Source organism: Ruditapes philippinarum, unplaced genomic scaffold, assembly GCF_026571515.1.
Source record: "Ruditapes philippinarum isolate M1 unplaced genomic scaffold, ASM2657151v2 ctg20770_1_1_1_1, whole genome shotgun sequence".
In the NCBI taxonomy this organism is placed as follows: domain Eukaryota; kingdom Metazoa; phylum Mollusca; class Bivalvia; order Venerida; family Veneridae; genus Ruditapes; species Ruditapes philippinarum.
In genome coordinates this window covers 1-13,926 of record NW_026857757.1, presented here as the reverse complement: position 1 = coordinate 13,926, position 13,926 = coordinate 1, and the positions used below count along the sequence as shown (strand labels likewise).

At 33.2% G+C, this 13,926-nt stretch overlaps 1 protein-coding gene across 1 annotated transcript; it reads left to right on the top strand.

Moving 5' to 3' along the window:
- Window positions 1-10: 10 nt before the first annotated feature.
- LOC132750847 (uncharacterized) lies at window positions 11-13,094 on the top strand (the record flags this gene model as incomplete). Its single annotated transcript, XM_060740901.1, is given in 8 exon segments — window positions 11-72; window positions 646-760; window positions 988-1,095; window positions 4,462-4,587; window positions 5,646-6,425; window positions 11,485-11,571; window positions 12,093-12,252; window positions 13,017-13,094. Coding segments are annotated over 8 exon segments (1,486 nt in total), but the record flags the coding sequence as incomplete, so codon positions are not given.
- Window positions 13,095-13,926: the final 832 nt, after the last annotated feature.

Here is a 13,926-nt window from a genome sequence, read left to right as displayed (position 1 = left end):
CGTAAAAATACACAGTGATTTACATGTTGGTTGCTTAGCAATGGATGAGGAAAGTACAAGACTTAACTCAAAGTAAACATTATATATATTTCACAGAAGCTAAAAATAATGAGAATTATTGCATGTCTAAAGTTTAAAATTCTCATATTGTTGTGTTTGCTTTTTTTCCTGTTTTGTTTATAAGTTTAGTGAACAAAAGATGAAAGTTTTGTTATTCTTATGGTCTCCACACCCAAGTGGTTAACTTAAAGTGGATGGGGTTTTGGACTTGTCTACCTTTCAGTCTAGACAAATTTTTAATCATTTTCAGGAAAAAATTCAAAATCAATACAGACTGAATAGCAAACAGTGCAAAACATGATCTTGGTCTGCACTGGTCACATGGGCAGGAGCAGTTGCCATCACTTAGGGTTAAATAACTTAACCCTTACAATAGTTGGATTGAAAGCGGGACTACCAAGGGCTTCCTCTCTCATTTAGGCTTAAATGTCCCTGTCTGACCTTTACAATGCCTGAATTTCTTTAAACACCATCAAAAAGCTTGGAAGCTAAATAACCAACTTAATAATTTAATCACTTAAATCACTTGGCTACAAATGCCCCCAACAATAAAATGATAATAAAAATTGTTATTATGTATTTCAGGTATTCTAAAGGTGTATCATCACCAGAGAGATTTGTGAGAACCAGACTGTATTTTACTAGTGAAAGTCATATACACAGTCTACTAAATATGTTACGTTTTGGCGGTTTATGTGATGTAAGTTATTTATTATATATTATTATAATATTGCTTGAAACTTTACACAAAAACTAATGAGTGGTAGCCTAGTGCTCTATGGCAAACTAGAGCAAGTATAAATAAATGTTTTTATTGCACAATAAAAATATGAAACATTCATACCATAATCATACAATAAGAACATGAAACATTGATTCAGTAAACGTTTATTAATAAAAAGATTATGTATTTTTGTCATTTTTTAGGAAGTTAAAGATGAGCAATGGAAGAAAGCCATGGATTTTTTAAGCACCACACCAGAACTAAACTACATGACACAGATTAATATTATGATGTTTGAGGACCCATCTAAGGTAAGATTTAACAATTTGAATATCTAAATACACTTCGGTCTCTTCCCATCTTTTGTAAGAATAATCCTCCTTCCATAGAAGATTGGAACTCCTAAGCCTGCTTAATTATGCCACCGCAGCATCTGCGATGCTGTGGCCTATGGCGATTCACCTGTGTGTTTGTTTGTGCGTGTGTGTGTTATATAGATTATATAGTGAACTTAAAAAATCTTCTTGTGAAAAACCACAAGTCCAATTTCAACCAAACTTGGCAGGATTGATCCTTGGGTGAAGGGCTTCCAAAGTTGTTCAAAGAATTTCATTCCATGCAGAAATCTGGTTGCCATGGCAACCAAAAGGTATTTTAAGAATAAATTTAAAAAATCTTCTTGTAAAGACCCAAAAGGCCTAGAGCTTAGATATTTTGCATAAGGCATTGTCTGGTAGACCTCTACCAAGATTTTTCAAATTATAGCCTTGGGGTCAAAATCGGCCCCGCCCCTAGGGTCATTGATTTTCACTATATGTACATATACTAAAAACTTAAAATACCTTCTTGTAAAGACCCAAAAGGCCTAGAGCTTAGATATTATGCATAAGGCATTGTCTGGTAGACCCTTACCAAGATTGTTCAAATTATAGCCCTGGGGCCAAAATCAGCCCCACCCTGGGGGTCATTGATTTTCTCTATATGTACATATAGTAAAAACTTAAAATACCTTCTTGTAAGGACCCAAAAGGCCTAGAGCTTAGATATTTTGCATAAGGCATTGTCAGGTAGACTTCTACCCAGATTGTTAAAATTATAGCCCTGGGGTCAAAATCGGCCCCGCCCCGGGGGTCATTGGTTTTCCTTATATGTATATAGTAAAAACTTATAGTAAAAACTTTTAAAAAATTCTTCTAGCAACTGACAAATGCTAGAGGTTAGATATTTTGCATGAAACATTGTGAAGTGAACTTCTAGCAAGACTGTTCAAATTATAGCTCTTAGATAGATAGATAGATTTATTTCGGCAAAGGAAGCATATACATAGTTGACAATATAACATAGGATAAAATAATGAGCATTATTAAATACTATATCACATACGAGTAAAACTATGACATGCTCACCAAAACTTAGGATAACACAAAAAAGGGCAAAAAAGCTCTTATTTCCATTGTGGTCCTTTGTATTGGCGGCATGACATAGGGAGGCAAACCTAAATATAATCATGTTTAAAAATACTTATAAATCATAAAAATGTATATCACAGTCAAATCTTGAGTTAATGATACTCCTGTTTACAGCTAGGATTTAAAACACATTACTTAAATTGTAATAAGATAAATAGCAGACAATTTAAAATCCTGAGCCGAAATATGTAAAAACATGTTTAAAAAAAATTAAATACTGTTCATAAGATGACTTTTGATGGCAACCTTAAAACTTTGTAACCTGTTGATCTCCGTTAACTTTACAGGTAAATCATTCCATAATTTATTACCAGAGAAAGCAAAGGATTTAGAACCCTGGCCTTTGACCTAAGGTAGACAATATCCGCCCTTTTGACTAAGTCTTGTACTATAATTATGAATGGAATCTTGTGAAATAAAGTGTTCAGACATGTAATCCGGAGATAGGCCATTTTTTATCTTAAAAACATGACACAACATTATCTGTTCAACTCTTTTGTGGACCGGTAACCAGTTAAGGGACTTAAAGTGGGATGGATCAATGTGGGCTCTAGAGTCCAAGTCAAGTACAAATCTCATTATTTTGTTTTGACAAGTTTGTAACTTATTTTTTAAAGACTGTGTCAAGCTATTATACCAAACAGAGCATGCGTAATCATAGTGACACTGAATAAGAGACATAACCAGAAGTTTCTTGGTATGCTGAGTAAGAAACTCTTTCTTGCGGTAAAGAAATTTTAACCGAGAGTTGGCCTTCTTAAGAACAGACTCGGCCGTGGTGCAAAATGACAGATTTTGGTCTATAGTAATCCCAAGATACTTGATAGATGAAGTTGATTCAATGGATGTACCATCACAGGTTATATGCAGGTTAGATTGTGACCTAAGGTTTTGCCTGGACCCAAATAAAATTGACTCGGTTTTACCCAAATGCAATGACAACTTATTGTCCACTAACCATTGGCTGACCAATTCCATATCATCTGTCAATGCCTTTTCAACAACATATAAACTTTTACCAGATACAAGGATACCAGAATCATGAGCATACAAAAGCAATTTATTTTTGACCACAGCTGACATATCATTTACATAAATTAAAAATTTGCCCCCACCTCGGGGGTCATTGATTTTCAATATATACATATAGTAAAAAATCAAAACTCTTATTGTCTGAAGGTACAAGGCTTAGAGCTTTAATATTTGTTAAATGATTTCATCTATAGGTACTCCACGAAAGTTGTTCAAATTTTGCCTCTAGTGTCAAAATTAGCCCGGCCCTTGGGGCTATAGGTTTTCCTTATATGGAACCTTTACCAAGATTGTTCAAATTATAATTGTTTGGTGGACCTGTATCAAGATTGTTTTGAATTAAATCTGATAATAGGAATCAGATAGGTCAGGCATCTATGCATTATGACAATCTTCAAAATTGTATAGAAACCAAAAAAATCTGTTCCTTAAACACTACTATTTAGTGTTGTATTAATGCGGTGGCATAGCATTTTTCTCAAATGCAATCTTGTTTTTGTAATGGATTTGCCCTGCTTTGAATTTGGAACTGTCCATTTCTGGACTAAAGGATTGAATTATCAAAATAATGAAATTTGAGCTGTCAACTGTATAGAGCCTGAACAGGCTGACCTGGCTCTATACTGATGACAAAGGGTAGTTACTTTTGATTTCACACTTAAGGGATAAGGTCATTGACTTTAGTTATCAGTTTAGCTGAGATAATTAAAATAGCATTTTTCCTGAGTAATTGGCATTGAACATACATGTTTGTTTTTTGCAAAGATGATATCATTTATCATTTGAACTGTCTGATGTTCTAAGCCAGAAATGCCTGTTAATTTATTTCTCAAGTTTTTGCCATTTTGTCCATTTTGATTTGATTGGCTTTAAATTGTTGATGTTAAATTGATATTTTATATTGATAAGGTCATGTACAAATTTAATATATAACCATATTTTTTTCATAAATAGAATTTTGAATTGTAGAAATTTTGTTTTGTGCTTAGAGATGGTTCCTTTATAGAAATTAGATGTATTACAAAGTCTTACTTAAGTATGAATTTAAAGTATTGTTGTAAAAAGATTATTGTTCAACTGTGGATAGCTCTGAAAGAGATTACTTATTAAAATTTCATTCTATAATCTTTTATTTTCAAATTTGTATAAAATTTTATATATACAAAATTGTTACAGGATGTTGGATCACCCGAAAAGTTTCACGTAGAATTACACTTTAGTCCGGGGGCGTATACAAGCAGTGACAAGAATGTTGTGAACCCAGCCGGCTCTGGTTATAGGACTTCATTCTTGGTGAGACAGGTGTGTGCGGTATATATAGTTAACATTATTAAAGCTGCGCCATGACAAAGCCAACATAAGGCATTTGCGACCAGCATGGATCCAGACCAGCCTGCGCATCCGCGCAGTCTGATCAGGATCCATGCTGTTCGCTTACAAACCCTATTACAAGTAGAGAAACTGATAGCGAACAGCATGGTTCATGACCCGACCGGATTGCGCCGATGTGCAGGCTGGTCTGGATCCATACTGGTCGCAAACGCAAAATGTTGGTTTCGAAATGGAGCAGCTCATTTAACAGAGTAACGTCTTAAGACTGTTGTTGCATTGTTTTCCTGTTTGATTTATCATAGTTTAAAGTGTGTGTTGTTTTTTTTAAACAACTTATGCAGGAATTTAGTCGCTAACCATATGTGACACATTTAGAATATTAACTTGTTTTAAGCAATAGTTTTGTATTAACAGTTATGAAGTTCACAGTTAGGTGTTCAAGACCTCTATGTGGGTGTTTTGTTTGTGAGAATTTATTTGTGTGTGTGTACGTTTTTGTGTGTGTTTGTTTATGTTTTAGTGTGTGATTGTTAATTACGTCTTTCTTTGTTTTGAGATCTTTTTTATCTTCCATAAGATATCATCTTTTATCTACACTTTATTAGATTTATAAACATTACTTTATGGTCCATGATTTTGTTTTTCAATAAATATGTTAGTTTGTTCTTTGCCACACTTAAACTATAATTTAACTTCAATTAAACTTTAACTATAATTTCTAATGGCACAATCACTTATGGACTGATAACTTTGATAATATTTGGTTTGATAGTACCACCAATGGACATATACCATTGTTCAGGTCAATCAGGTCATTGAGGTTAAGAATAGACTTATTCTAAACAACATAGTAAGGTCATGTATTTATGGTAAATAGGTACTGGGGCACCTAAGGTTTTATGAGATTTCGTCTACTAGGAATGTTTGTTATCTGACCTTTACTGTATGACTTAAAATTCAACAACAGAACTTAGCAACTGGTTTAATAAATGTATCTTAATTTTGGTTTTTTTCTCTTTTTTTCCAAGGGTAAAAAGGCCCATGAAAGTGGAAAAATGAAGGATGGAGATGAGCCAGGTAAAGCTGAATTGATACAGGAAACAATAACTGAAGAGAGTTATACAGAAGAATCCATTGTCCTAGACAACATGGAGATAGAAAAACCTGGTGAAGAAAAAGCTATGGAGACTGATCAAGATGGTGTGGGAAGTAAGCCATCTGAAGCAGGTCCTGAATCAGAGAAGAAGAAAGAAGACACAGTATTGAATGTGCCAAAGATAACCTTGCAAGTCAATAGTAAAGATGTGGAATTCGGTTCAGCAAATGATGTTCCAGCTGTAATAGCTAAAGATATAAAGGAAATAGAACATGATGCTGTGAGGGAGGTACAAGAATCACCAGTTGAAGACTTAGTGATGAAGAAAGGTAGGAAAGAAAGTGATGGAGACCAGTTTGAAAGTGTTGGCTCCCAGTGTAATATTGAAGACATAGATAAAGTTGGTAACAAGATAGATAAATCAACTACTGATGAAAAGGTTAAAGATGACACAGTTAAAGTAGATAGTGGAAAGTCTGACACTGGCGTAAAGGCTAAAAAGAAATTTGATGTTTCAGCTGCAATACAAGAGGTAGAAGATAAAGACTTGCTGGTGTTAGAGAAACCACCTGTCAAGAAAGAGAGGAAAGAAAAGAAGGACATTGATGCTTCTAGTCATGATGAAGTGCTGTTTGATGATGAATTTGCAGAGAAGGTATCTGATGATGAACATTCAAAGACCATCACAAGTACTTCAGATCTTTTAAATGAGGTAAGCTTGCCTATACATTAGCAAATAGAGTAACTGGTGAGATATATTCAGTCAAAAGAGAGAAAACAACATATGTTTTAAGACAGAAATTGACATATCTGTGGGGGGGGGGGGGGTTTATGCCCCCGCCATTACATGGCCGGGGCATATAGTGTTATAATAATAATAATAATAAAGACTTTATTTAAAGAGGCAACATAGTTAGGCAAGCCCAGTCTTCCCTATGAGCCTCTATCAAAAATGTACATATATACAGTTACAAACAAAGACTTATATAAACAAAGAAAGAAAACTAAATGTATACAAGTTATACAACAAAGAAAAGTTGAGTAATTGAAAAATGCAATAAGAAAATGAATACAAACATTTGAAAGTATGAAATTGTACATTTTATGAGACATACATGTATATTATGTGATATTAAAACATAGCTAGATTATTTGGTGCCCACCAGAGAACCACCATTTAAGATAATTTATTTTGAATGTTTGTAAGTTGGAAGAATTTCTTATGTTTAAAGGGAGGGAGTTCCAAAATTTTGAGCCTGAATATGATAGGGATTTTCTGCAGAATTCAATTGTTGGTTTGGGGACTAAAAGAAGTTTTTGTTCATATGATCTTAATGATTTATTTTCTGTATTTGTAAAAAGATTTTGCATATAATCAGGGAGAAGATTGTTTAGGGACTTGTATACTAAAATGGCCTTTTTATAATTCACTCTATCAGAGAATTTCATCCAGTTCAATTCAGAAAATAACTCATCAGTAGGCGCATCAAAATCTTTATCAAGTATTATTCTTGCTGCACGTTTTTGAAATTTATACATGTCGTTTAAGAGTTCCTTACTGCAATTACCCCAAATAGTGCAACAATAGTCTAAATGAGGAAGAATGTATGCATTAAAGAACATTTTCCTAACTTGAAGATTTAGAAATGGTTTAATTCTCAGAAGTAGATATAGTAAGGAATTGCATTTATTCAGCGTCATCTTGACATGTGTTTTCCAATTAAGTGTATGATCAACATGGACTCCTAAAAGTTTTTCTGTTTCTGAGAATTGAATGCTTTCATCTTGCAGAGTGATGTTGAAATCACTAGAATTATTAATGATATTGTAGATATTATGTGAAGGGGAAATAATCATTGCTTTGGTTTTTTTGGCATTTGGAATCATTGAATTTCTGGTACACCATTGTTGAATAGAGTCAATGTCAGACTGAAGATTTATACAGATTGAATTGATAGCTTGTCCAAATACTGTAATGGAAGTGTCATCAGCAAACATATTTAAAATGGAATGTGATAAGTGCAAAGGCATGTCATTTATGTAAATAATGAAAAGAAGAGGGCCTAAAACTGAGCCTTGAGGTACACCAGATGTAACATCTTGAGCATTAGAGTATTTTCCTGACACACATACTTGTTGTGAACGATTACTTAAATATGATCTGAACCAAGAAATTGAATTTTATCTATTTTATACAATTTTAGTTTTTTTAATAACAATTCATGATTGATTAAGTCAAATGCTTTTGTAAGGTCAAGAAATATTGTCCCTATAAGTTTCTCTTCATTTATTGCTTTAAGCCAGTTGTTCAACAATTGAAGTTAGAGCCGTTTCACAAGAATAATTTGTGCGAAAGCCAGATTGATTTGGTTGAAAAAGAGAGTTAGCTTCAAGAAATGATTTTAGGTGATCACTAACATGTCTTTCTAGAATTTTTGACAGGACTGGTAGTATTGAAATTGGTCTGTAATTGCTTACTTCATTCTTGTTGCCCTTCTTATGTATAGGTGTAACTTTTGCTTTTTTAAATATTGAAGGAAATATGCCATTTGATATACTGAGATTAAATATCTTTTCTAAGGGTTTGGAAATAATTTTAGAACTCATTTTAAGAAATTTAGGTCCTATACCATCTAGACCAGTTGATTTTTTGAAATCAAGAGATTGAAGTTCTTTGATTATGAATTGTTCAGTAATTTCTGGTATTGTAAATGGAGAATCAGTCTTTGAATGCATTTCAATAAACTCATGCAGTTTTATTTCATCTTCTTGTAATAAATTTGAACAATTTGCTGGAGCAGATTTAAAAATATCAATGAAATAGTTATTGAAAACTTCAGCTGTTTTTAGTGGGTCTGTAATTTTATTTCCATCTTCATCTTGAATATAACTTGTCTGGTGATTAGAAGATTTCCCTGATAATTGTTTGAGATTTTTCCACATTTCTTTAGCATTGTTTATTGTTATTTATTGTTTCTGAGTAGTAACTTTTCTTAGAACTAGAAATCAGGTTTTTAACTTTGTTTCTCCAATACTTATAATCTTCATTATTATTTATTTTTTTAGCTTTATCTCTTTGTTTAGAGGCATGAAGAATATCAGGATTGTACCAGTCTGGAAGATGTGTGTGTTTTACACGTTTTCGTTTTAGAGGGGCATGTTCATTTAATACCTGACTAAATAAAGAGTTGAAACAATCCAAGGCATCATTTGGATCTTCAAATATTTCTATCAATGACCAAGGCTGTTGTTCCAGAGATTCAAGAAATTCTTTTTCATCAACTTTTTTAACATTACAGTACTGTATTATCTGATGTAAAGACTTTTTTATAATTGTATTTGAAATTTTGCGTGTGAAACAAATTGGAAAATGATCACTTATTGACAACTGAGGGATAGTAATTTCAGAAATATTATGAGGGAAATTTGTATATAGGTGATCTATTATGGTCTTTGATGTTTTAGTTACTCTGGTGGGTTCTTCAACAACCTGCTTTAAGTTGAAACTGTTAGTAATATTATTCCAACAAGTGTTGTTAGTAGATAGTGTTAGTGGATCATAATTATAGTTGAAATCTCCAGTTAAAATAATTCCTTGTTTTCAATATATATCTTATCTAATATTTGTTCTAAATCCAAGTTCCAGTTTGCAGGTGATGATGGGGGTCTGTAAATATATCCTAATATAAACGTTTTTTGTTGATTGTTCTTGATTTCAAGCCAGATGGCTTCAATGTTCTCTTTTTGTAAATCACTCCGCGGAAAACAAGAAAAATTTTCATTAACATATAATATAAGTCCACCCCCATTTGTTTTCCTGTCCATTCGAAACATTTGATATCCTTTAAACTGGAATTCATTATCTGAGAAGCTGTCATTTACCCTGTTCCGTCATTCCGTCATTCTGTCATTCCGTCATCATCAGTTTCCGTTCATTATCTTAAGAACGGTTGGTCAATCTTGACATATGGATATGTTTTTGGAATGCCCAGGCCAAGTTCGAATTTGGTCATGGTTCAATGATTTTTGGCAGAATTTACAGTTTCTGTTCATTATCTACCCAACGTTGTTACATATTCAACTCAAATTTGACATATGGATATGTCAAAGGAATGGGCAAGTCTAGTTGGAATTTGGTCATGGTTTGATGATTTTTTGGTAGAGTTATGTCCCTTTCACTTTGAAAATAATATAGATACATCTAAGGAATAAGCAGTTTAAGTTTGAATTTGGTCGTGGTTCAACGATTTTGGACAAACTTATCTTTCCTGAATGTTGGAAAAATTTTGAACTTTCAGTTTCAGCACTCATACTTTTAGCCATTATTTTGGCTACAAATATGAAATATGCTATTTTTAAAAGGTTAAGACTGAATAATTTCAGTGCCTTGAACATTGTATGAAAATGGTTTGTGTAAACATTGAAAAGTTTTAAGGGCTTTGAACTTAAAATGAAAAAATAATTTATGCAACTAAATATTATAACATCTGAAATTTTGGCTGCATGCGGGGGCATCCGTGGCATGATGACACATTTCTAGTTTTCACCAGTATTTGAGACTGTGTTTAAAAATTAAAGGCCCATTATGCCTCAGAAATGCTATCATTTTAATTTCTCAAAATCTTTTTATTTTTAGTATCTTGTTACAGTTTCTAAAAACATACTTCTTTGCTAGAAACCCAAACTGTCTTTTGCATCTTTAGTTCTGTTGGCAATTGCTACAATTCTAGTTAATAAGTATTTTGTATGAAAGTCATGATACAACTAACATTTTGCTACTTTTAGGACATAACCACACATTCAGTGCCACTTTCTTCCACTGTTAAACATGTAACATACTCTAAATTTGTTATTAAAACATTATTGAAAATGTTTACCTTTTCTAAAGAATTTTATAAATATGGATTTCTTAGGCATAATGTGCCTTTTAGAGATTATTATCTGATTGCGAATGACCCTTTACCTCATATATACACGAAACAACGAACTTTCGACCCCCCACCCCCTTTTAGGCCTGAAATAGTGAAAAAATGTCCTATTTGGGCCCCAAACACATGTTTTTGTTTGAGAAATGTTGCTAAAAAAAGTGAGCAATTTTTTGGCACCGCCCCCCATCCAAAAGATACATCAGGGGGTTAATGCCAGAAGGGGGATGTGCCCCCTTCTGTTTGGGGGGGTTTGAAGGTGGGTGGAGTCCCCCTCATCGCCAAGAAAATTTTGGACTTGTGAGAGGCTGAAAATGACCACAGGTTGATCATAAGGTAACGTGTAACCAACGCTGAAAAGCCTTTGCCTCCATCTCAATCCCTTGAGAAGTTGCAGCACTTTGAAATAAATTTTGATGGAAAAAATCGAGGCAAAATAGTGATTTTTGGCAATTTTGAGATGTCCCCTCGTTGCCATGGTAACAGGAAATTTAAGACTGAGCATGTCCTTACAAAGGCAATGGTCCAGTCAACATTTGTGCCAAGTTTGATTAGCATTGAAGCATTTTTCATAGTTTCATAGCAGTTTGAACTTGTTACAGGAGGCTTTTCACTGAAAAAGGCCATTTTTCACAATATGCTCATGTGGGAAAGGGTTAATAAGTAATGTAATCGAGCTTAAATTAATATGTTTAAACCAAGTATTGTATACTTAAATGGCTTAATAAAGGAAATAGAAAATGTTATTTATTTTAAATGAACTTATTTCCTTGGAAAACAAATTTTTATTTTATTTCATTTTATTACTCATATTGTATATGGAATATATATATATATATATTACAGTCAGGGAAAGAAGTACCACAGCCTAAGTCACCTGACCCTGACATACCAGAATGGGATTGGGATGATACAGCGTCAAAATCAGAAAAGGTTCTATAGTTATTTTTAATTTTATATTTATATGAAAGTTTCAAACAACATATGCAATGTTCATATAAATGAAATTATAATATGCTTCAAGTGTATAAAGCTTCATATCTGAAGAAATAAAATATAAATACTTGTATGGAAGAAATACAAATTATGTATGCATTGCTCAAGTGTTAAAACCCAAATTAAAATAGCAGCATAAAATTTTAATTCTAGAACATTTTATTCTCTTTATGTACAATATTTAAGAAGTAACTTAAAAGGGATTGTTTTGTAAAGTGGTCTGATGATCATGTTATTCCACAGTCCTAACAGTTGGTTAAAAAAATAGGCATGACCTGTAGGTCATAACAAAGTTAACTATAGTCCATGTTACATGACTTCTTGGTGGCCATTACGGGGGAGGTTGCGGGGTGACAAACATGTTTAAGAAATTACTCTAGGTATGTTTAATAAATTTAGATGTTAATTAAATACTTTTGATTTTAAAATCATTCTGTATAATATTGTTTGTATAATAGGTGGCGGGATCGTCAAGCAGCACCCTGAAGTCGGCGAAGAGCGAGCCGTCGGAGGATGTAATTGCGAACCATCCGGCACGAACTAGGAGTGGAAATTCTGTGTCTGATCCTATCCAGATTAATGCTCCCGTGACTAGTAAGCCAAGAGAAAGAACTGGTAGTAAGTTTATGATTAAATATTAAATAATTAATCTTGTGTAGTCAGTCACACATTTCATGTACTTGTACATAGATTGTCTAAATACAAATACAAAATTTGTTTAGTAATGAAATCCTTTCTGTTGTGTAATATGATATGCTCTCTAGTTATGTGGGTTTAACTCAGTGTATACTTGTCTCTTTGATAGGAGTTTGATAGAATGATTTGTATACTCAATGGTGTTATGGTGATAACTGATCATCGAACATTCAGATAATAGTTCACTTTCTATGGTCATTTACACTGTACTTCTGCTTAGGTATGTACAGAAGTTATCAGTGGGAACTGAAGGCAACTAGTACTGGTAAACTACTTTACAGCCTGCCCAGGAATGATGCAGTGGCTAAAACGGTGAGCATGCTCTGGTTGCTTACTGCTGTGATCATAGTGGAGGGTAAACTAACAACACCAATCACCCTGTGGATCATGGGCTCAAGTCCTAATTGGGTCACAACCCTGTTTCTTCATGTGACACCATTGTTTTAGGAAGTGGACTTGACAGTGATTAATATAAGTTGCATGAACTTGTTTTGCAATCAAAATTAAATAAAAATCTACACCATCACCACCATGACAATTTTGATTTCTTAAAATCCCTTATACAATGCTCTTACACAAGTGAATCTTTTGGTGAAATAAATTGAATAAATATGTGATGAAGAAAAAACATAAATATCACTACATAAGATAAGCCTTATCTCACATGTATATATTGTATGTCGCAGGTTTTGAGAGCACAAAAAGTTACGATGAGAAGAGAAGCCGAAGTCTTGAGGATAACGAAAATAAGGAGGCGTGTTTAGGTAATAATTTCATTCTTATTTCATACGCTTAGATTGCTTTTGCTTTGCGCTTTAAGAGCCAGTTTTATGACATTAAGTTGATACTGCATAATTAGTGAATTTTTTTTTCATTAAAAACAAAGTTTTATATGTCAGTATGTTCTATGTGCATACCTAACTAATGGATTCTTAAGTTGCTATGGGAACAATAGGTAACAATAAAATTATTTTTATGTTTCTTTTGTGTGGATGGAAAATTCTTCTCCCACTAATAGGAAAATGAACAATAAGATAACCACATTACCTTTATTCTGCAAGGCATCCTATCTTCCAATATGGACAAAACCATTCACCATTTTCAGGGAAAATTTCAAAATAAGTGTTGACTGAATAGCAAACAGTGCAGACCATGATCAGACGGCGAAGATGTGCCGGCTAATCTTGATCTGTACTGGTTGTACGGCAGTGGTCACATCACATGGGTAGATTCAGTTACTGCCCAGTATTCATTAGTTAAGATATCCATGACAACAAAAATCACAATAAATGTGAAAATTGATGATTTTATTATACAAGTTTTTAAATGTTCTGTTTTCAGCGCTGTTGCAAGGTTGTTATGTATAATTTATAAATTTTTTGCGTAATCACGATTTAACAGATCAATATGTATTTTACTTTGGATATAGATTCTCCGGAATTCGGCAACTGTGGATTTTTTCAAATGTAATCTCGAGGTACAAAGAAACTTTTTACAGCTACAATTTTTTAGGAATATATTTAAAATCAGTAAAACACTTTTATCACGCTGTGGTGAACGGTTAAGTGCAACATGAAGCTTTATTGGTAAAAGTTT